Source organism: Typopeltis vanoorti, chromosome 20, assembly GCF_054136105.1.
Source record: "Typopeltis vanoorti isolate ZY-2024b chromosome 20, IOZ_Tvanoo_1.0, whole genome shotgun sequence".
NCBI lineage: Eukaryota > Metazoa > Arthropoda > Arachnida > Uropygi > Thelyphonidae > Typopeltis > Typopeltis vanoorti.
The window spans coordinates 75,437,221-75,460,908 of NC_143568.1; the positions used below are offsets into that span (position 1 = coordinate 75,437,221).

At 35.4% G+C, this 23,688-nt stretch overlaps 1 protein-coding gene across 1 annotated transcript in view; it reads right to left on the reverse strand.

Moving 5' to 3' along the window:
• Positions 1 to 23,688, reverse strand: part of LOC150095576 (solute carrier family 4 member 11-like) — a 341,029-nt gene that overhangs the window by 22,387 nt on the left and 294,954 nt on the right. Inside the window, exons 12-13 of the mRNA XM_090410034.1 lie at positions 19,686 to 19,851; positions 4,173 to 4,346 (exon numbers count right to left, since the gene is read on the reverse strand). Coding sequence (XP_090266160.1) covers positions 4,173 to 4,346; positions 19,686 to 19,851 — 340 coding nt within the window. The remainder of the gene's footprint in view (positions 1 to 4,172; positions 4,347 to 19,685; positions 19,852 to 23,688) is intronic.

A 23,688-nucleotide genomic window follows, 5' to 3' on the forward strand; every position in this document is an offset into this window, starting at 1 on the left:
CATGAAGGCCATCCCACTATGCCCAGCTAAATGCTAGCAGGCAAAGACAGAAGAGGAGATTGGCACCATCTGTCTTAATTTACTGCCCATTAGACATTCATGGCGAAGGATTTAACACAGCACACCATGCCGGCTCGGATGTCACCCAGTTCAACAAGGTCCGCATTGCCATTTGGTAGCAGCTCCAGGGGTGGCAATGAGAAGTTAGCGACTGGCGCTACCACTATCACTGACAAAAATAATGGAAAAACTGGATCCAGATTCAGACTCTGCAACCATTTAATGACCGGAACTTGGAATATTAGGACTCTACTACAATCAGGTCAACTCAAATTACTACAGCATGAACTAAAAAGATATGGACTGTTATGGGATTTTGTGAAATTCGATGGCCCAAAACAGGAGTGCTAACAACAGATGACGGACATTTGCTTTTTTACTCTGGATGTGACTGCAGCAGAAAAGAAAGTGTCAGGTTTTTGATACACAAATCATCATGAAATTCTGTCATGGAATTCAACCCTATCAATAGCAGAATTGTTCTAGTCTGCCTGAGAGGAAAACCACTCAATATCACCATCATACAGGTCTATACCCCAACGACAGATCACGAGGACTCTGAAGTAGAGGAGTTTTATGGTCAACTTAATGCAACAATCACCAGAGCGAATAGAAAAGACCTTTTGATTGTACAGGGCAATTGGAATGCCAAAATTGGAACAGACATCGGCAAGGATTATCTCCCATTTGTCGGACTGTGTGGCTATGGGAAGACAAATGAAAGAGGTTTTGAATTGATCAATTTTGCCTCACAAAATGAACTTACCATTACTAACACTCTATTTCCCCATAAACCTTCCAGAAGATGGACATGGAACTTCCCCTGATGGTAAAACACAACCAAATTGACTTTATCCTTGTAAACACAAGATTTAAAAACTCCATTAACCTCACAAGAACCAGATCATTTCCTGGAGCCGACATTGGCAGTGACCACAACATGGTCATCGCAACTATGAATATGAAAATGAGGGAAAGATTACCTACAAAATCAACTCGTAAAAGATATAATATAGAAAAATTAAAAGATCCCCAAATAAATACACTATATAAATACAAATTAAAACAAATTTTTGACACAAGCTTCAAGAAATATAATAGTATCGAATCTAAAACCAAATACCTCTCACAAAAGATAACTGAGACAGCTGAAGAAATCCTTGGATACAAAAGGAAAATAAATAAACCATGGATAACCAAAAATATTTTGGACCTATGCGACAAAAGAAGATATTTGAAATCTCATATTAATGGTAGTGATAATAGAGAACAGTATAAAAATATTACTAAGATTATTAAAAAAGAAATCAAACATGTTAGAAACTTATGGATATTGGATGAATGCAAAAATATAGAAGAGGACTTAAATAAAAATAATTCTAAAAGTGCTTTTCAAATTATCAGTAAGTTAACCAAACCTTTTATCACAATTAATTGAAGCATAGAAGATGAAGATGGAACTCCTAACACGGATAACCAGAAAATAGTTGACAGATGAAAATGTTATGCGACCTGACTTTTTCAAAAAGACCCTCACAACTGACTGATGATATTTTGGACGGAATTTTGCCAGGAGGTTCGGAGGAAGGAGATTACCCGATATTAAATGAAGAAGTTATTGCAGCAGTTAGCTCCTCAAAAATAGGAAAATCACCGGGAAGTGATGGTGTCACAGTAGAACTGATACGCGAAGGAGGTGACATCATCATCATAGACACCTTGCTAAATTTATTCCAGGACGTATGGAACACAGAGACTTGGCCTTCTGATTGGCAGACTTGTCCTTGTACCTATTCCTAAAAAGGGAAACAGCAATAAATGTAGCAACTATAAAACAATAAGCCTTATTAGTCATCCAAGCAAAATCCTGTTAAAAATACTATTGTCAAGAATCGAAAAGAAAATAGAAAGCAGACTATCAGATGAACAAATAGGTTTCCGGAAGTCCAGAAGTACAATTGACCATATTTTTACAATACACATACTAGGCGAAAAATACATAGAACATAACAAAATAATCTGTCACAACTTTTCAGACCATCAAAAAGCTTTTGACTCAATATGGCATCAGGCATTATGGAAAATTTTAGAACATTATGGTACTGACAACAAAATCTTTAGGATTATTAAATCTCTTTATTCCTCATCTGATATGAGAATTGACATTAAAAATTATAGCAGTGAACCGTTCCGGGCAGAACGGGGGGGGGGGGAAGACAGGGATGCATCTTGTCCCCTCTTCTTTTTAATTGTTTTCTGGAATATGTCATAGATGACGCTCTTTATGAATATGACACTGGAATAGTAGTTGGCAGACTAAGAATAAATAACTTACGTTTTGCTGATGATATCGATCTTCTGGCAGAAAGTGAAGAAGAATTACAAGAGATAACCAGCCGTGTTTTTGGAACATTAAAAAAATATGGATTATACCATAAACCTACAAAAAATAACGATAACCACAAAATCAGACATTGAATTCTTAAAGATACAAATTGGCAATAAGCAAATTGAGAATGTAAAGAAGTGCACTTATATAGGAAGCACGTTGAGTCAAGATGGTCGTTCAAAAACTGACTTTAAATACCGAATTGCTAAGGCATCCGTGGTCCTACAGAAGTTAAAACGATTGTGGGAAGACAGAAAAGCAATCACAACCAGACTAAGACTAATCGACACCTTGGTGAATTCTATCCTCTTGTATGGTTGTGAGGCCTGGACTTTATTGAAGGAAGATGAGAGGAGACACCTGTCTTTCGAAATGAAAACTTACAGGAGACTTTTGAGAATTCCCTATACCGCTTACGAAACCAATGAAAATGTCCGAAAACTGATTGATTCAATAGATGGGAGAAAAAGGGAAAATATTCTGACAGTTACCAGAAGAAGAAGACAGATGAAATGGTTCGGACATGTGGAGAGGGCTAATGGCATTCCAAAGCAAGCACTAGATGGAATCATTCCAGTATCAAGGGTTAGAGGGCGACCTCAATTAAAATGGACTGATAACATCAAAAAATGGACAAATTCCTCCCTTTCTCAACTGACATCAAGAACAAGAGACCGAGATGACTGGAGGAGGCTAGCAAAGAGTATTACCTACCAGCCATGAATGACCCAACGGTTCATTTAGGACCATGGGAGAAGAAGAAGTTTCACAATATAAAGCATCGATCATGCTACATATGAATTACTGTGCAAAGACTTGGTCACTTTGTTTTCAAGAAAATGAAGAGCATCTGAAAAAGGGTCCAGGCAAGAGTAGTGTTAGATCTCTGGAATGCTGATTTTAAGAACAGACTGATGGAATGCCATCTGGATAGAAGAAGAATAATGATGCGATTAAGACATAAAAGTTGGTGAGAGGTTTGTATGAAAAGACTCAGATTAATGCAGAAAAGATTTTTCATAAAGGGAAGGGAATAGGAACAAGAGTACATCCCTGGGAGGTGTATCCAGAGATGAGTGAGCAAGGATGATTTTTTAGCTTGGAGAGTGGTTTAAGGAATGGTTTAATGATCAATGTGTTCTGATTGTGGATGTATCAAAGGATGTAGTGTGTAGATAAACGATATGGAGTTAATGGTAAATAAGAACCTGAAATTTATGGCCATATTACAAGAACACAATCAAATTAATGCAGAAAGATTCCCATTCCTCAGATGTCTCATACTCTGACTATACTGTTAAGGTATGAGAGACAGTAATTATGAAGAGAATCTGAAAAGGGTCTAGGCAAGAGTAGTATTAGATCTCTGGAATACTGAGTCTAGGACCAGATTGAGAGAATGTCATCTGTAGAGCATGTGGAGGGATTTATGTGTGATTAAAACAAATATATATTTTACATATCAATAAAATAAATTACTGATATTACTAGGTTTAGTGGTTTATAATCTTTCAGAAATTATCTTAGTTAATATGAAGTCAAATGGATATGATATTACTTAATGACAGATAAAATTAACAGACTTTGCTTATGCACTCGCAGCAAACCCTGAGACTCCACAGAGGTGTTAAAAATATTGATATTTCACCCTAAATACATAGTTCTGTATAAGGCAAGAACATTTTCTGCATATTATAAAATGTTTACTAAGTGGTTGACTCACATTTCATATACATGACCTTGTTCTACCCTTTCTTCAACATCTGCTAGGCTGCGCACATGAAGTGGTGAGTGTGGCAAGACCCCATGCATCCACGGTAACCCAAAGATGGATAGGAACCCATTCACTAATCCCACAACAAGAAGGTCTAAATGATAGGCAGGACCCTTCTTTAATCTGAAAAGTATTATGGTACATTAATATTGAAAATGGAAGGCTTAGTAAAGTTATACTCACCATAAAATATACATCAAATTCTCATCAGTGTAGCATTAAAATACTTGCATATAAAAATTTAGAGTCCACGCAGTTAGCCTAGTGGCTGTGCCCTTCGCAACCATATGCTTGGGGAAGAAATGTCCTAGGTTCGATTCTTGTCAGTGACATGAGGAGCTGAAGATTCTTCCTCAGCCATAGCCAAGTTAGCCAATCTTTGGCGTGGACAGTAGGGTTTCCCCTCCCCAGTTTATCCTGGGGTTTTTCATCCCACAAAGCAGTCAAACCGGCCTTGAGAACTCATCACTACAGATATAGGATACACCAGGGCATAGGGCTGACCACCTTATCTTGTGAACAGTTTGAGGTCCGATTAATAAACCTCGACACCGCAAGGTAAAAGAGGGAAATAGGAAGATGAGATGAGATAAAAATTTAGAAGTACATTTTTTTAATAAATTGAAATGTGCTGTTTTTACAGTTTCAATGGCATTAGGCTGATTGCTTTTCTTGGCATTTCTTGCATGATTGCTTTAGTTAAAATACACTGATTATTTGATAATATAGCATTCAGTCCTAAAAGCTGTTAGAAAAGATATGCAAGTCTAGCACTAAGACATTATGTCATTATTTTATTTATTTATTATTTTGTGTGTGTCAAAAGTTTTGAAGCAGATTTAAAAAAGATACCATGAAGAGAACAGACCCACCGATTGTGCTTAGTTATCAACTTTCCACCTATGAAGAGGAATTTTAAGAGTTAAACAAGACATTTGCATGAGCTGGAAGGTTGTAATTATTATTCAGATTTGACAGAATAGAGCTTAAGAGGAAGGATGAGACGAAAATCGATTATCACAATCAGAACTGTAAAACTGTTACAATACATATATCATTCCTTAAATGCATTAAGTATATTTACACTTAAATCCTCTGGTAGTACATTTCCTCTATCAATTCGCTCCTTGCAAAAATCTATTTTTTACACCCCTTAACATCTTTTTATATGAATTGCAAGAAAGGTTTCTTTTCCACTCCACTATCATATCATGAAAAATCTACTCTCAATCAATCCTGCAAATGTCTCACAACAATTCTATTCATACATTTATTTATTTATGTTTTAACGAGAATCCAATTCATGACAGGTTGCAGACCAACCTTATGTTAGTATCATGAGTGGGCTAAGATTGGATAATCTGGAAACCCTTGCTTTAGAAACCAAACATGGAACTTTTTCAAGCACTTCAGGCATCCAGTAATCATGGACAAACCTAATATGGCACATTAGGTTATTATTATTATTCAGGATCTCCATGGAGTCACAAGACTCATCGTGGGAGGCCCATCCTAGACAAACAAAGTCTATTGTACCACACTTTAAACTCCTTCATGATTTGTGCTCTAGCTACTCTATCAGGCAATGCATTCCATGGTTCAGTCAGCCTCCATGCAAAGAAGCTGCTCCTCATACACCACTTCCATCTGTAACCTTCAGGAAGAGCCCCCCCCTTGTCCTCACCTCTTTCCTTTGTTCTACCATAAGAAAGAACTCCCCAGTGTGATCCTTAACTACCTCTCAACAGTTAAAATGTATTATTAATCATATCACTTATTCTATCTACCACATTCTGCAGTAAATATGTCCTCAGCCTATCCTTATAGCTATCATTGTATAGTCACAATATCATTTTCATTCTCCACCTCAACACCATTTTCTAGGTTAATTTATCCCTTTCAAACCTTGGTGACCAAATCTGAGCACAATGATCCAGATATAGTGTGATCAGGGATTTATACAATGACATCACCACTTTTCTCTGTTGGTTAGCGTCCTTCTCAATATTGCAGCAATCCTCTGGATTACCTTCACCACCTTTGGAATATGTCTCCTAAACTTCGAGGTTCTATCAGTCATCACCTCCCAAGTCTCCCTTCACTCCTCCACTTCCTCTAATGTAGTTCCATCAACAGAGCATGCAGCCTCCCCACTGGACTGTAAACTTCAAGACCCAACATTTTGTTGAATTAAACAGACACCTCAATTAATTTTCCCTTTTGTCCAACTTATTCAATAAGATGAACAACTAAATATCCTCCAGCACTCCATTGATTGTCATTGATATACAGGTTAAACATGACAGGTCTTAATACTGAGCCATGCAGAATCCTACTTGAAATCTTCTTCCTTAATACTGCTCACTCAGACAACTCTCTGATATCTACTACAGCCAATCCCTAATTTGATTCACTTCCTGACATTTAAATCCATAGGTTGTAATCATGGACAAACATCCTGTCAAAAGCTTTTGTAAAATAAAAAATTGCCGTATATGTCTTTCCCTCATCAATCACCATTGCTGATCCCTTTGCCAAATCTATGCTAACTCTCATAGATAACATTATTCTCATCAGCTCAATGCTGTATATGATCTCTCACTAATTTCATCAAAATCTTAACTACAGAAGAAATACAAACTGGTCTACAGTTTGACACTTCCATTCTACCACCATCTTCGTGTAATGCCACTATTTTACCCTCCTTCCAGTGCTTGGCAACTTTCTCATAGCTAGACTCTCTTACTGAAGAGTTAAGTCAGAAGAACTGTCAATTCCTCTCCCCATACATTCTCTCAAAACACATGGTGAAATCCTATCCAGTCCCATTGCTTTATTGATACCTGGAGTACTTAATATTTGAAACATACTCTCTTCATGTACTTCTCCCCATCCCTCTAATAGCAAAACTTATTTCCAGGGTAAAATACGCCAATAAAATGATCATTAAACAACCCCATTGTTTTCTGCATCAGTCACTCTACTCCCATTTTTGTCTAACAATGTCATTTCTTCCACTGGCTACATAAAAGAATTCCTTTAGATTTTCCTTGGATTTCAGGGCTTTTTCATATTCAAGTTTTGCCTTCCTAACTAAGCTGGTCACTTTCCTACTTGAGTCTTAAATTGTTCATGCATTTGCTCCCCCATCCCTCTCCTTATACTTCTTCCATTACCTCTTCTTCATCTGCAGGTCCCATTTGATGTCATTTGTCATCCACTTTACACCCAATTGTGTTTTCTTTTTCACTGGGGATATACATCTTGCCATTACTGCTAATGGATATTTCTTCACTAGTTCCCATGCACCGGTGATATCTCACCCTTTCAATTCTTCCATTCATGGAACTGTCCCAAAGTTGATTTCTAAGATTATTATAATCACCTGCCTTATAATTTCACATAAGTTCTTGTACCTTGATACCCCTGTATGTACATTCATGCTCCAAGTTAAGACTACATAGTCACTCTCCTCAACCAGGGGCAGAGATGTCATCTTAGTTACAATCACATTCAAATTTCTTGAACCTCGTGTTACCTCTACTACATTTTGCCCAAGACATTTGTTCTGCAAGAATTCCAGAGATTCCAATGCCTTATTATGCTGTTTTCTCTTCTGAATTTATACTGCTGTAGTTAAAATCTCTCATAATTATCACTTGTTTTGCACTTGCCAAACTCTGCTGGAGTTCACCCTCTGTGTTCCCTGGCTTATAGCAACATCTCACTAAATATCCTGTCTTGCCCACCTTCACCTCACACCATATGCTCTCCAAACCATTAGTGGCATTTCTCCCTAAATCCTTCACACTCAGAGGCACAACTCACGCATCATATATAGCACTGCACCACCACCACATCTGTCCTACCGAAATGTGCTATCCCCCTGTACTTCTATTCCTGTCAGTATATCATTCTCTGTCCATCATGTTTCACTAATTGCAATAATCTTTGGAGACTGCAGCTATCAATGCCACCAATTCATCTCCTCATAGGAATAGAAACACTTCTGTTTCAGAAGTTCCTAATACTTCTGGAAAGAAGTGTTTTTATTCCTATTATTATTGCCTCCAAACTCTATTGGATTCTGCATTACACCATCTGTTCCCCCCCTTTTTTTTCCCAAGTGACTATACTCACACGAAGCCACCCCTGCTACTATTTACTCTGACAACTCTAGTTTTCCTGCACTAACACTTTGTTTATCAGAGAACAACATTCTTCTCAGATGCCTAAGTCCTCTAAACTCTACTGGATTCTGCATTGCACCATCTGTTCCCCCCCCCCCCCTTTTTTTTCCCAAGTGACTATACTCACATGAAGTCACCCCTGCTACTATTTACCCTGACAACTCTAGTTTTCCTGCACTAACACTTTGTTTATCAGAGAACAACATTCTTCTCAGATGCCTAAGTCCTTCCTCATTCAAATACAGCCTCTCTTGCATACAGCTCTCATCTATCCTCAAATGAACTACAGGCATCCATATCATCCGAGCCTCTCTTTCGACATATTCTTCCTATTATGCCATTCATTATGGATACATTTTGAAAAATTATGGAGAAAACTACCATGTTATAGAGTAAAACGTTTACCGAAACCAACAGATACTGGCCAATATATACATGCTAACTCATATCACCACCTGTTGCAAAAATTTGGAGTCATTAACACCCTTAAAAACAGAGCTATAACAATTTGCTCTAATCAACAAGCTCTTAAACAAGAATTAGAAATTATTAGCAACACATTTATAAATAATGGATATAACAAAAATGCTATTAATAAAGTTCTTCATAAAACTTCATCAAAAAAGAATATAGATTACAGTAAAACCATAGCCATCCCATACATTAAAGGGTTGTCAGAAAAAATCAATAGACTCCTACACCATCATAATCTCAATAACACTTTTAAACCACCTATAAAATTAAAAAACATATTCAACTCCTCTAAGGATCCTTTCCTTCAATTGGTACATCCTGGAGTTTATTGCATCTTCTGCACCTGTAACTTACCTTATATTGGTGAAACTGGACGTACAATCCCTATACGTAAAAAAGAACACAAAAGACACATTAAATATAACAATTTTGGTGAAGCAGGCCTCTCAGATCATGGTCTCAACACCCTACATCAAATTGATTGGAAAAGTACCTGCTCTTTACATCATACATAAACCTGGTATGAAAGAAAAATTTAAAGAAGCCTGTGAAATTCTGATTAACCACCTTAATCTCAACAATAATAGTGGCATAAAAATTCCAAGAATTTGGATAGCACATATTCCGCCCACTTAGTATCTAGCATACTTCAGGAAACTATTCCATACCAACTGGTTGAAATTTATATGTATAATCACGTTGTTTATATATATATATATATATATATATATATATAAAATAAAATAAAAACTTTAATCAAAACACAACTAGTTTCGTCGGAAAGTTGACTTCTTCAGGTGTACAAATTATCACAAACTGGAAATTTGACGGTTGTTATTCCTAACTTTTTTATGCGAAGTCCATGTTTTATATTGCTATTTTCCAGTTTGCGATAATTTGTACACCTGAAGAAGTCAACTTTCTAACGAAACTAGTTGTGTTTTAATTAAAGTTTTTATTTTACCTTATCTCGGTGTTCCTAGTCAGTAAAATTATGATTTAAAAGGTCTACAATCTGAGTAAATACCAGTTACAATATATATATATATAAACATGTTGCTCTCCAGCCCAACTCTTAGTTTTGTAGCCTAATAGATAATAATAATAAAACTCTAGCTTTGTTGTAGTAAAGTTTTTTTTTTATTTTTTTCACCAGAGGTCAGGCCAATAATTGTAGTAATGGTTGGTCAATAACTTTAGCAAACCATGTAGATTGTAGTGCAGCTTGTTTCTCTGTATATATTGTGTATGCTGTTGATTTTGTCTGGTGTTGATTTTGGTTTGTATTAAACTAAAGTTTTACTCTATAACATGGTAGTTGTCTCTAATATTTCAAAATGTATTCTGATCACCATGTAAGCATGAAAGAAAGGATTCATCATGGATGCTCTTCTCCTCAACTCTGCATTATCATATCAGACTAACATACTCTCTATCCTCCTCCTGACACTCTTCTGCTGCACAACAGGCATTAATCTCAAATTTCTCACCACCTGATTCACACTACCTCTCATGTCATTTGTACCCACCATAACAATCATCTTATCCATTCTTTCATCTTGCATAATTGTCCTAGTCACCAGGGCCGTGCCATGTGGTTGTGCAGATTGTGCCCTGCACAAGGGCGCTTGAAGATGAGAGGTGCCATTTCACCACGGGAAATAATAAAAAACATATATATAAATTTTCTTATTCTTGAATTATATCGTTCTATACAAATTACCCAATTACAAATTATAGTTAATGCAATAAAAATGAAATTTAAAATCAGTCAAATTATTATGAATTCTTAATAATCTAACAATATTTTTAACTTAATACACCACCAGTTTTATTATAATTTGTTTGAAGTGAAACATTATCAATATTACCACAGATTTTATTTCACAGAGTAAGCATCGACTTAGCGAAAATTGTATAAATAAAAAAATAAAACAACATAGCCACTTAAAAATAATATCAAGGAAATTTACCAGGCTCTTTTTGATATTACGAAAGATGAAACTCAAGATATCGATTCTAGAGTTCAAGCAGACAACTTAATTTCAAAGATGTATTCATTTAAATTTATTTGCTCTATTCATGTTTGGTATGAAAGCTTGTCTCGTAAACGTTGCAAGCAAAATAATGTAGAATCCGACATTTGATATAGTAAAAATTACAGAAAATCTTGATTATGTTATACTCGCCGAACAGATCAATATTTTGAAAATATTATTAGAACTGCAAAAGAAGTAGCAAATGATCTTAATATTATTGATCCTATTTTTCAAGACATTTGCAAAATAAAAAAAAAAAAAGTTTGGTTACGAAGCATCAGATGAGAAAAACGTATGAAACAAAATTTTAAAAGAAATTTTTTCTTTTCGATTTTAGACACGACAATAACTTCAGTCATGGAAAGATTCATACTCTTAAAACAACATAGCGAGGACTTTAAAGTTATAAGAGACATTAGTAAATTAAAAGATTGGAGCGATGAAGATTTAATGAAACATTGTAAAGATTTTCACTTAAAACTTAGTGACAATCGAGATTCCAACAATCGCGATATTGATGGTATGACTTTATTTGAGGAATTAAAAACTTTGCAATGTTTTATTAAAAAAGAGTCTGCTCCTCAAGATGTTATATATACGAAAATAAATTAACCGACACGTTTCTGAATACTGCGATTGTAATGCGTATTTATTTAACATTACCAATATCCGTAGCATCAGGGGAAAGAAGTTTTTCAAAACTGAAACTAAAAAATAATTTGCAGTCAACGTCAATATCCGGAGAGAGTCTAACAGATTTATCTATTATATCAACTGAAAATAATATTATGAATTCATTAGACATTAAAGATATTGAAAATTTTGTGGCAGCTAAAGCATGGATAAATATGTAAAATAAATCTACATTTATCCTAATTGTTATATAGTTAAAAGCATATCTCCAAATTATCTTTGTTATGTAATAATATTTGTTTTTATATTAAAATATAAATATATAATTTTGTTTATATATATATATATATATATAGAGAGAGAGAGAGAGAGAGAGAGAGAGAGAAATAAACATTTTTGAAAATTTTTATTAAAAATTCCTTATTAATAAATTTTAGTGATTACAATGTTCTACTATTGTTAAATAAAATTTATTTTTATGTAAGCGTATAAACCGTTTTGTACTTTTAACAAAGTAAAATTTTTCGCAAAAATTTTTCATGGGAACTTTTTTTATGGGGGCGCTGAAAAAGTTTTGCACAAGGGAGGCTCCTACCCACGGCATGCCACTGCTAGTCACACTGTGTATTGTTCCTCCAGAATCCTATTCAATATTGTTCCTCCAGAATCCTATTCAATTTTGCACTCAAAGAATTATTGAATCTCCATACATTACACCTTAAACTGTTCCATTCCTTCCTTGTTCATTACTTCTCCAATTCTGTTCTCTCTATCATTCCCACGACTCTAGACTCTCTCACTCCAACTTGTGTGCTTCACATCAGCTAAACTTGCTAGACTCCTAATTTCTTTCATGCTTCTAAACTCATTCTTCATATATTCTGCTTCTTTCAGATGCTCTCTCTTTCTCAAAGCAATCTATTCTTGCTTGCCATTCATCACCACCATCCTTCAAATCCTACTCTGATAATATTATTTTCCTTTCCTGATGTTCATCCTCCATCACATCACTCATCTCTCTCTCTCTCTTTCAGCATTCATTAATTTCTGACATACAGCTGCTGTATGTCAGAAATTAATGAATGTTATGCTGATATCCATGTCACCAAACTATTCCCATTTCTTACATAAAATGTAAGAAATGGGAATAGTTTGGTATTTCCCTTTTATCTTCTATGATATTTCCCTTTTATTTTCTATTTACTAAGCTCTCTAATTATATTTCTTGCGCATCTCCTCACTGTTATTTTTTTCATCATGACATCATTTCTTACTGGATCTACTCATCTAAGTAAGCCTATTCTCCAGCTTCATTCCTCCAGCTTCTTTACTAATGCTGGAGTAGTATGAGATTTTTTTTTATATCAATTCATTTCATTTCGTACATTAAAGATCCTTTGAATCACAAATTCACAGCTTTGCTGATGACAATATAATGGCCTCATCATTCCAAGGCTAAAATGTAAAAGATTATAAGATCACAAGAAAAAGATAATTACACTAGTGCCCAAAACCTAAGGATGAACATTATTTCTGAAGATTACAACCACAAATTCAGATGAATCAGCTTGTGGCAACTTGTATAAGTGATGATTTTGAGTAGAAACTGGGTACATATTCAAATTTTCGAATTGCATGAACAAAGGGTTGCGTGGAAGCACTCGACAGGATAAATGGCGAAAGGCTGCTAAGCGAATTGTGTTTGAAGGAAGCTCTTTTCATGAAAGAATAAAGTTACGAACTTGGATTTTTCAAAGACATCATCTATATGATTTCGTGCAGAGAAGAATTATTGAAAAGCTTGAAGAAGGCTGCAGAATTACTGATATTGCCAGAGAGTTTGGAATCTCACATAGCATTGTATCCAAGCTCTGGGCAGCATTTCCAACCAATGGAATGTGTTCCAGACGTTTACTAAAAGTTTGCCCTCACTCTATCACAGAGCACAAAGACAGCTTTTTGGTTATAACAGCAAAACATAATCAATGCACCATGGTGAATCAGCTTGCAAGTCAACTCCATTCAAGCACAGGAGCACAGATATCTCAACAAACTCTGGTGAGATGTCTGTAACAAATATGCAGATCTATATGCCTGCAGGCCTGTAGTCTGCATCCCATTGTAGACCATGCTTTCAGTGGTGTTATATCCATAAAAATTGGACAAGATACCAAAGGGCTAATGTACTCTTTACAGATGCAAGTCATTTTAGTCTTTCCTCCAATTCCAGACAGTACTTGATTTGAGAATGTTCTTGAAAGGGATAGATACAGCGGTGCTGGGTTCATGGTGTGGGAAGGTGTTATACTTAATGAAGGCACTGAGCTACAAGTGCTTGAAAAAGGGACTATGACTGTTGAACGATATTGCAACAAAGTTCAATGTCATGTTTGATTGTTCCGTGGCACTGTAGGTGAAGAATTCAGTTTAATGGATGAAAGTGCCACACCAGATCGTACATGAGCAATGGAGATACTTCTGGAGACCTAGGATATTAATCGAATCGATTGTCCAGCACACTCCTCAGATCTCAACCCCATAGAGCACATTTAGGAGACACATTGCTGCTCAAAATTTCCCCTATAGTAAACAAACAAGGCTTTATCCTTACTCGGAAGAAGTCAGTTTGCCTCAAGAACTCCTGAAACACTTGGTGCTAAGCATGATACCATGTTGTGAGAGCTGGATCACAGTTCAGGTTGGAGATATTCCAAACTGAAATGTCTCTCTGCATAGTTTTCTGTAAGCACTGTAAATTAATTCCTTTTCATAAAAAGGAATTAATTTACAGTGTTCTTAACTACATCCTTAGGAAATTTGTAACTTTTGCCAAAAATGTATTGCAATTTAATTTGTTTCAAATTTATAACACATTTTTTTGCATAATATAATTTATTAGTATGCTGGCAATAAATTTATGTCCACATCTGGCTTTAGTCATGAAAATATTTTCATATACAGGTAAAAATGTAGTTCATTCTTAGTTTTTGGACACTAGTGTATGCCAGTTATGTTAAGGTAGGGAAAAAGATAATTATATCAGTTATCACAAATAAGAATTCACACCCTTCAATCCAGTTAGTTCCCTCCCCCACTTTTTTTTTTTTTTTTTTTTTTTTTTGTTGGTCTTACCAATGCAAGTTGTTACACTTATTATGGGTATTCTTAAGTGTAAATTATCTTGGAAACATGCTACAAAGATTAAAGTGGAAAATTTTCAAGCTACTTCAGGTCTTCAATATGTGGAATGGTAGTCTTACATTGAGCAAAAATTACAACCAGTTAGACTTACAAACTTCTATGTCATAGTGGGATATACAGGCGTGTTAGCCCATTACCAGTTTCTCCTGTTGTAAATATATTGCATTCACTGGTGTCTCAGCATCACAATATCTGAGACAGCTATATACTCTTCACAAGTCTGACCTCCCCTGCCTCTCCAATAATTTCAGGTCATTCATGAAAAATCTGGCTTTGAATCCTGTTTATTATGAAGAATCCTTATAAGGTATTTTCAACTGAAGGTGAGCTAGTCTCATAACTAAAACTCAATCACCATGTGCACTCACTGCTTTCTTCAGGCAATTCATTCCACATGCTCATTGCTCCCAATGAAAAGTCCTACTCTTCATTATTCCCTTTGTGAAACTTTCATGGATGGCCACTTTCTATATTACCCTTTAGAAAATTTCTCCTGTGTATCTGGTAAACAATACTCAACAGCTTACTCCTCTTCCTCCCATCTACCAAATTCTGCAGATTTCATTTTCTCAATTTGTCCTCATAGCTAGCACTCTGCAGTTCTGATATTATCTTTATTACTTACCTCTGTATCCTATCAAAATTTCTTCATCCTTTTAAATCCAGTTAACCAAATCTATGCACTGTAGTTGAGATGTGATCAATGCCTTACTTATTATATTATATTGCTGCAGTGTATAAATACACTGCAGCAATCTGTTGGTTTTTATTCTCCATATTTTGTGAGGTATTCTTTGAACTGCAGTTCCCTTTTCACTGTCACCAGTCTTCCATCTCTCAATTTGAGTTAAAAATCTTAAACTTGTTCATTTACTGATTGGCAGTACTGCATAGAGTTTTCCAAAGCTCATGCAATTATCATCAGACCTTCATGGATTCAAAAAAAATTATCCTGGGAGGTCTTACCGTCTCTCACACATACACACAACTCAATACTCACTTGTATATCTGTCCACCATTCTCAATGCAAAAAAATCTGATCTTCACACCCTCCATATACTGCTCCTAGGGATGGACTCTTATTCTTCTCCTGCTCCCATTCTATAAAAAACCTCATCCACATCTGGTAATAACCCTTTGCCAACTTATGTCTCAAACATATCCCTACCCCCAGCCATTAAACTCTGCAAATTGCATTTCCTCAATGTTTCTTCATATTCAATATTCTAGAGAGACCAGAAACCACCTTAGTCAATCATCTTTAGACTGTTTTCAACAACTTTTCATCTTTTTTAAAACCATAATCTATGTACAATCCATATGTGATCTGAGTAAACCCTTATACAATGTAACCATGACATCCTTACTTCCATACATCAGTTCTTCCAAAGCATTGTTATAATCCATTGCTGTCCACAGAATTTTTGCACTGTGTTGCTTAAATTTTAGTTCCTTATCTCCTTCACCTTCTTTAAGATAACCCACTAACTGTATACTTCACATCCAATCTTTGCTTCTTGAATTTTAAAACCTTACAACTTGAAACACTAAACTGGTAATTCCACTTACTTGCTCATTCAGTCTATTGAAGTTCTGTATTATTATTATTACTTGACACCTCCAGGGAGTTCAAAGCCTCATCGAGGGAGGGCACCTACTCTACAACTCTCCATCTCCACCACTCATCCACCAACTACCATCATCATCTACCGCCCATTACCACCACCACTGGTATTTCCACAGACAATCACAAACATCCATGCCCATGGTGGGATTTGAACCCGCAGCCTTTTGGCTGGAGAGCAGATATGCTAACCACTCGGCCAACCAGGCTGGCATAAAGATTCCTCCCATCTCAACTAGAATCCATCATTCTTCCAATTCCACTATTTCTTTGTCATTCTCTTCATATTTCCAGATCTAAAGCAATACTCTACTAAATATTTTGTCCTGCTTACCTCTGTCTCCCACAATACATTTTTAAAGCCATACCTTCCTCTTTTTATCATTATTCTTTACTCTGAGAAGATATAATTCTTCTGTTTTTTTATTAACTAATACTTCACCTGCACTAGTGTTTTCCCTAAATATGTTATATCCTTCTAGTTCTCAATCAACATGTTTTGGTAACACTGATATTTTAGGAAATGAACCCTAAGGCCATTAATTCATTCAACTAATTTTTAATCATGCATCCACTGTTGCTCTTTTCAGTTTCACATGGGAAGAGCAACAGTGTTCCTCCTCCACACTGCTGTAATCTCAATCAAAAGCTATCCTTGCTATATCTAACTCCTAATGGAACAATTCTAATTTTCCTCATTCCTATTGCCAAACAGAAGCCTTACTAAATGCACACCTCCATACTCATTCAAATGCAACTCATGCCTTGCATACAGATCCCTTCTATATGTAAGAGACGGGTTACATCTCTTGCATATTAAATATTTCTAGTTCTACAAACTGCAAGTCTCTCTCTCTTTCCACACATTCTGACTATTATTTCATCCATAATTTACATTCTTTTACAATATCACACTGTGGAAACACTCACAATCATATACCGTTTGGCTTTTAAAAATTGTTGCACTATCCTTAATGTTTCTCTCATATATTTTGCCACGAGATTCAAGCCACTTCGCAGATAATTTGTACCAACTATCCCTGTCATTCTGAAAACAACCACACCTATACTTCATAATGTGAGTCATGATTTTATCCACCACCTCAGGCAAGCATTCCTTGTAAACACTCCTATCATTCCAAATCACTGAATCACCTTACAAAATATTCTTTACTACTCTACCTTGCACATCATCACCACCTTACTTCCATTTCATTCCTTTTTTTTTCCCTTTTCACCCTCCACATTCTGACTTTTTTCCATCTCACTTCCATTCACTGTAAAACCACAACATCTATCCTACTCCTCATAGTGATTCCCAACTTTGCATCATTTGCATATCATCATTTAAACCATTTCCAACATCATTAACATTGAACAGCAATGGCCCCAAACAGACTCCCACTGCACACCACTAGTGACTTTTCTCTTTAGGGATGTTACTCACCCATACAGAATTTGCTGATGCCTATCTCAGATCCAATCTTCAGTGTACTAATTATCTATCAAATCCCATCCATTTCTATTTAATTACCATCATGTCATATGGCAATCTATCAAAGGCCTTTGCAAAATCTAAATACACCACTGTGTATGCATCTTACTTGTCCAATGCATTTGTTACCTTGTTATAAGTAAATAGACTGCTAAAACAGGATCATCATTTAGCACACTCATGCTTTTCACTGAACAGAATGCTGCTGGCATTTGCAAATTCTGAATTTTGGTTCTCACTAACCTCTAACACTAATCAAACCACAGATCGGTCAACAATTTAAAATCTTATTCTGATCATCGTCCTTGTGAAGAAGAACAATTTTACTCACTTTGTACTCCTTTAGAACTTGGCTCAATGTGCAACTCAAGTTAAACAGGTATATCAAAGCCATTCTGGAAGATTCCCTCAAAACATGGTGATATTTAATCAAGCCCTACAGTCTTATTAGCAGGAAGCTTACTCAATTCCTCATAAACAACCTACTTACTCTATATCAGTCCCTCCTCCACCCTTCCCACTACACTCAAGTTCTGCATATCACATAGATGAGGATAAAATATCTCTATGGATTGAACATTTAATATTTCAACTATACCCTCTGCAGCAGTTATCATTCTTTCATATATTTGCCACATATCAAAAGAACTTGTGATATTCTTTTGCCTCATTAACTGCTGTTCATTTTCTATTCATACTACTCATTCAGTGATTATTACCAGATCTATAGCAACCAGACTGCATGCTGATTACCTTCTTCACTGTTCATTTCACATGTACCTTATTTAACCTCCTCCTTGGAATACATTCAGACATTGCCTCTGCTAGACAGCTCTCAAGTAGAGCCCCAAGCAGCACTGATCTCCTTTTGATCAAATTCTTCATTCCACTATGTAGCTGCAAACTGTCTCCTGAGCTTTTCATAATCACCAGCGTATAGTTCCATATACAGCTGACCTTGAATAACACATGGGTTAAGGGCACCAACTCCTGTGTTGTTTGAAAATCAATGATTGTGATTGTCCTACTAACCATTACCATATGTACTGCTGTACCCTACATCCTGGTGCAGTATGACCTTTGATGTCTTTGCACTATAAAAATAAAAAATAACTCATGTTCAGCTAGTATATGCATGAATATAAGACAGACATTCGTATTTATACAAAAAATGAAACTGTTTAACAGGATACAAGAATCTTATTTTTGCATTCTGTTATATGCTCCTAAACCAAACAAAAAAATTCTTTAAGAATCCAATAATAGACTAAGCAGATCCAGATATGTTAACTCTTAATATCCTGCTATGAGGAAATGAGAACACCCACAAAAGAAGAATATACCACTTCAACATATACTTGAAGTGGCACGTTCTTCTCTTGTGGTGATACTTTGGGGAACTCAAATAATGTCTACTGCCACTCAATTTACAAAAAGAGCAGTTTTGGAAATAAAATTATGTGCAAACTTACCATTTGAATATATGTTAAGGTAAACACATGACCAAATTCTCATAAATTATAATATATTATTAAATTATGCAGAAAATCTTTTACATATATTTTAATCATGAGCAAAAGAAGCAATGGAAGATTAATTTCAATATTCCAGTGGATATGGTGACTGCATACATTGTTAGGGATATTCGCCTAACAGTATTATAACCTGTAGAAATGTCAGGATGTCATCTTTCTTCAATGGAAATAACATACATTTGTTGAAGAGAAGAAAATAAATAAAGCTTCATAGAATATGGTTTTAAAGATGAAAACAAATATAACACATTAACTAACTTAAAATACTGACTTGTTGCAAGGATTATTGACCATGACAGCTGAAATGTTCTGATCCATGAAGAACAGTAGAGATAAGGCAAATCCAAGACCCATGGCAGCTAATGCAGCTGTCCATGGTAATGCCTCCACCTGACCTCTGTTAAATTCGTAGCTATTGCTGTAGCGGAAATGATCAGCTATAAAAAAAAAATTATAAACATAGGTTCATCATTTTTGAGAGACTTCTTTTAGAAGATTTCCTTAAACTTAGAAGTATTCCTCACCTCCCCCGTTTTTTTTTTTTTTTTTTGGCTTTTAGTCCTAATTTTAAAATATCCTGTAGTAATTACAAAACATTTCCACTTATTTTTATTATATATATACTATTAATAATAATAAACTTTTATTGAATCAGACATTGCATGAGGTCTAATTCAACTAGCAACATATATCATTATGAATCTCAAATTTATTCAATGCATACACACTAGCAAATGCATTCCACTTTCTATCGAGAAAATTACTGCTCACTCTTTTCTTTACTACCCATTTACACAGCTTCCAGGCATGGTCTGTCATTTGCTTCTTTTTGCTCTCCACTGGATATGTATAATCCCACCTGTACATATGTATCATATCATCTCTTTTCTGACTGTTCACTAATCTCTGCAATTTATTATTAATGCCAGATCTCCATAGAGTCAAAAGACTCAACTTAGGAGGTACATACTACCACACACAAAACTCATAAAACCGTGCTTTAAACTCCTTCACCTTGTCTGCATTCACCACACTGTCAGTTTCTGGAAATAGCCTACTGTCTTACCTCCCCACATCCCATTCCATGAAAAATTTCTTCAACATTAACCTGGTAATAACCCATTACCAACTTATGTCTCAATCATATTCCCTTTTTCTCCTCCTATTTATGAGGCTTTACAAATTGCATTTCCCAAATCTCTCTTCTTACTCCACATTTCAAAGATCGATTACCACCTTAATGTTTTTTAATATATTCTCATCACCATGAAAACCAGATGATAAAGGCCTTATAGAATGGAACCATAATGTCCTTATTTCTGCATGTCAAGGTCTTCATTGCTATAATCTGATGTGATGCTTTCACAACTTGTGCAATATGGCCACAAACAATAGGTCTCTGTCCACCACTTTCAGATTGCTCATCTCTTCTGTTCTCTACAAAATTTCCCCACCAAGTGAATACTTTGCATCCCATCATTGCTTACCAAATTTCAGAATTACACTTTACAACACTGAAATATCTATTCAATTCCTCATGTAAGGTCACAACATCTGCTTGACTGCTCATTGTCCTTCCCAATTTTGCATCATCAGCAGTTGCATATCTCCACTTAAACTCATCCCTATTATCACCACAACCTCATATGCAACTTATTGATACCTGTCAGAGAGCCCAGTCTTTAACTTATTAGTTATCCAATCTCATCTATTTCAATTTAGTTATCAGCTTGTCATGTGGCAATCTTCAAAAGCCTGCCTTTGCAAAATCTAAAGTATACCACTGTGTATGCATCATCTCCCCAGACTAATGCATTCATCACCTTGTTATAGTGTATAAGCAAATTTGTAAAACATGAGTTTCTTTAACAAACCCATGCTGACAATCAGAGAATACTGCTGTTATCAATCCATTTCTGTTCTTTTCTTTTGAAGTTATGCAGTGAGCAGCATTCATTTTGATAAAATCATGAAAAACTACCGTGTTAAGAATAATTACTTTAATTTCTTGACTTTTTGACCTTCATATCAGGGTTATCATCTGCAGTGCACAAGCTACAAGTGAAAGAGTATAAATTAAAGATGCCAAGAAATTATATTCTTGGTTTAATCCTTTCTCCAAGTGTAAGCAAAGTTTGCATGTGAATTGTTTTCAGGTCAGAACAACTCGTATATAGAGGCTATATACGAGTTATATAGAGGACATGTATAATGCTATGCATTATGGGAAGAATCACAACCCAGACCAGTTTCGAACCTTTATTGAGGTCTCATCAGTAGGAGCCAGACCCACAGGTGATACCAAGGTTGAAGAAATGTAGAAGTCATATTTCCATATATGAGTAGCCAAAAGGTGTCACACCTTATTAATCTGAGTAATTTAAGATGAGAAATGATTTAAGGGGAAATATCCAGTTGTTTGCTGATGACACAAAACTGGGAAGAGCAATAGTCAATGAAAATGATATACAGATCCTACGGGATGATTTCAATTGACTGGCAGGGGGAAAAGGATAATGGCTATCAGTTTAAAGTGATAAAGTGTAAGGTCATGCACTTTAGGAAGAACACAGATCTGGTTGGCTGGATTCTTGGTGATGAGATGGTGGAGAGGATCCAGAGACAAATTACCAAATTGTGACAGGTCTATGGAATGCTCCCTGTGAAGACAGATTGTAGGGCTGTAGGTTATAAATGTTAGCTGAGAGGCAGAAAAGAGGAGACATGTTAGAAAGATATGAGGTATTAAAGGGGCTTTATAGGATTGAGAAAGAAAACTTATTTTTTCAATACATGGCACAAAAGGGAGAGAACAAGGATCATCTTCTAGAAATTGTGTAAGGGTATAATTAGCAAGAGCATGGAACCAATTTTTTTTTTTTTTTTTTTTTTTTGAAGATAGTGAATGAGTTGCCAGAGGCAATTGTGAGTGGTGCTTTTTTGTGAATGAATTCAAGGAGGTATAGAGTGAATTATGGCTCTAGTATAGTTCTTTCATGATGAGTATGGTTTCATGGAGATGCCTGAGAAAATAATATGATAATAAAGTCATTACTCTACATTAGGGATTCCCAAACTGGTTGGCAGTGACCCCCCAAGGGTCTTTAGGTGACTTTGAGGGGATCAATAAGATTGTTTTGGGGATCTTTAAAGAAAATATTTCCTTGCAAAGATAAATATAGAATTAATATACAAAACAAGTTAACTCATTCATTAATGACATGAGTAATTAAATCGGGCAGTCATCCAAGTCATTTATCCTCATACACCTGGCAGCTCATTGTTAAGAGGCAGATTTTCATTTAAGTGGTTGTGCTTGGTTTCCTTTTACCACCATTGATGTCATCAAACTTCAGTAATATTTCTAGTGTCACTAGAAATTTTTGTTCTGCAGTGTTTCGGAGTGGATTATTCATTTTGTTGTAATAGTTTCAACTTGCAAAATGTTTAAATGCTGCAATAAGTTCAACTTGTAAAATGATAAACCCAGTAACTCAATCATTTCATCTGTTTCTACTACATCCCTACCAATAGTACTCATAAAAGTTACTTCTATAATCTTTGTTCTTCCTTTCAATTGCCACACACTGTGAAAGAATTCTTTGGGATTTTCTTTGGTCTCCTTGACTATCATTCTCATAATCAGCTTTTGCATATCTTACCCTATGGGTCAACCATCAAGTGAGCTTCATACAAAGATTGCTATGTAAAAAAATTTAAAACAACTGCATTGTATAATCCTTGATAACTGAAGTAACTACTGATTATAAAGATATTTTATATTTTTAGATGTCATGATTCATATCTGCTCTTTCTCCAAATCTGAGCACAATAATTCAAATGCAGTATTAACAAGATACAGTTAATTACCACATTTTTGTATTGGTTAACATTCATCTTATGATTGACAATCTTTCATGCATTCTTAATCCTTTTCTAAATAGTTAATATATTTAGTAACAATGTGAGCTAATGAAAGCTTCCTGCTTGAAATCAAGAAATCATTCATTTATTAGTAGAAATTAATCAGTAATTTGAAGATTTTTTAGCTAAAGCATTCGAATGATTGACTTAATATTAAAACATACATTTTGATCAAATGTACTAACTACATGATGAAAAGCCAAATGGCTATTTTTTCTGGCGAAGTTAATTAAATTAAGGGGATAAAAATCCCTTATTATTTTACAGCCAGTATGCGAAACTCTAAGATCGAAAACTGCGATCTAAAAGTTTCATGCTGAAGAACTATCGGCGAATCCAAGCGTAAGTGA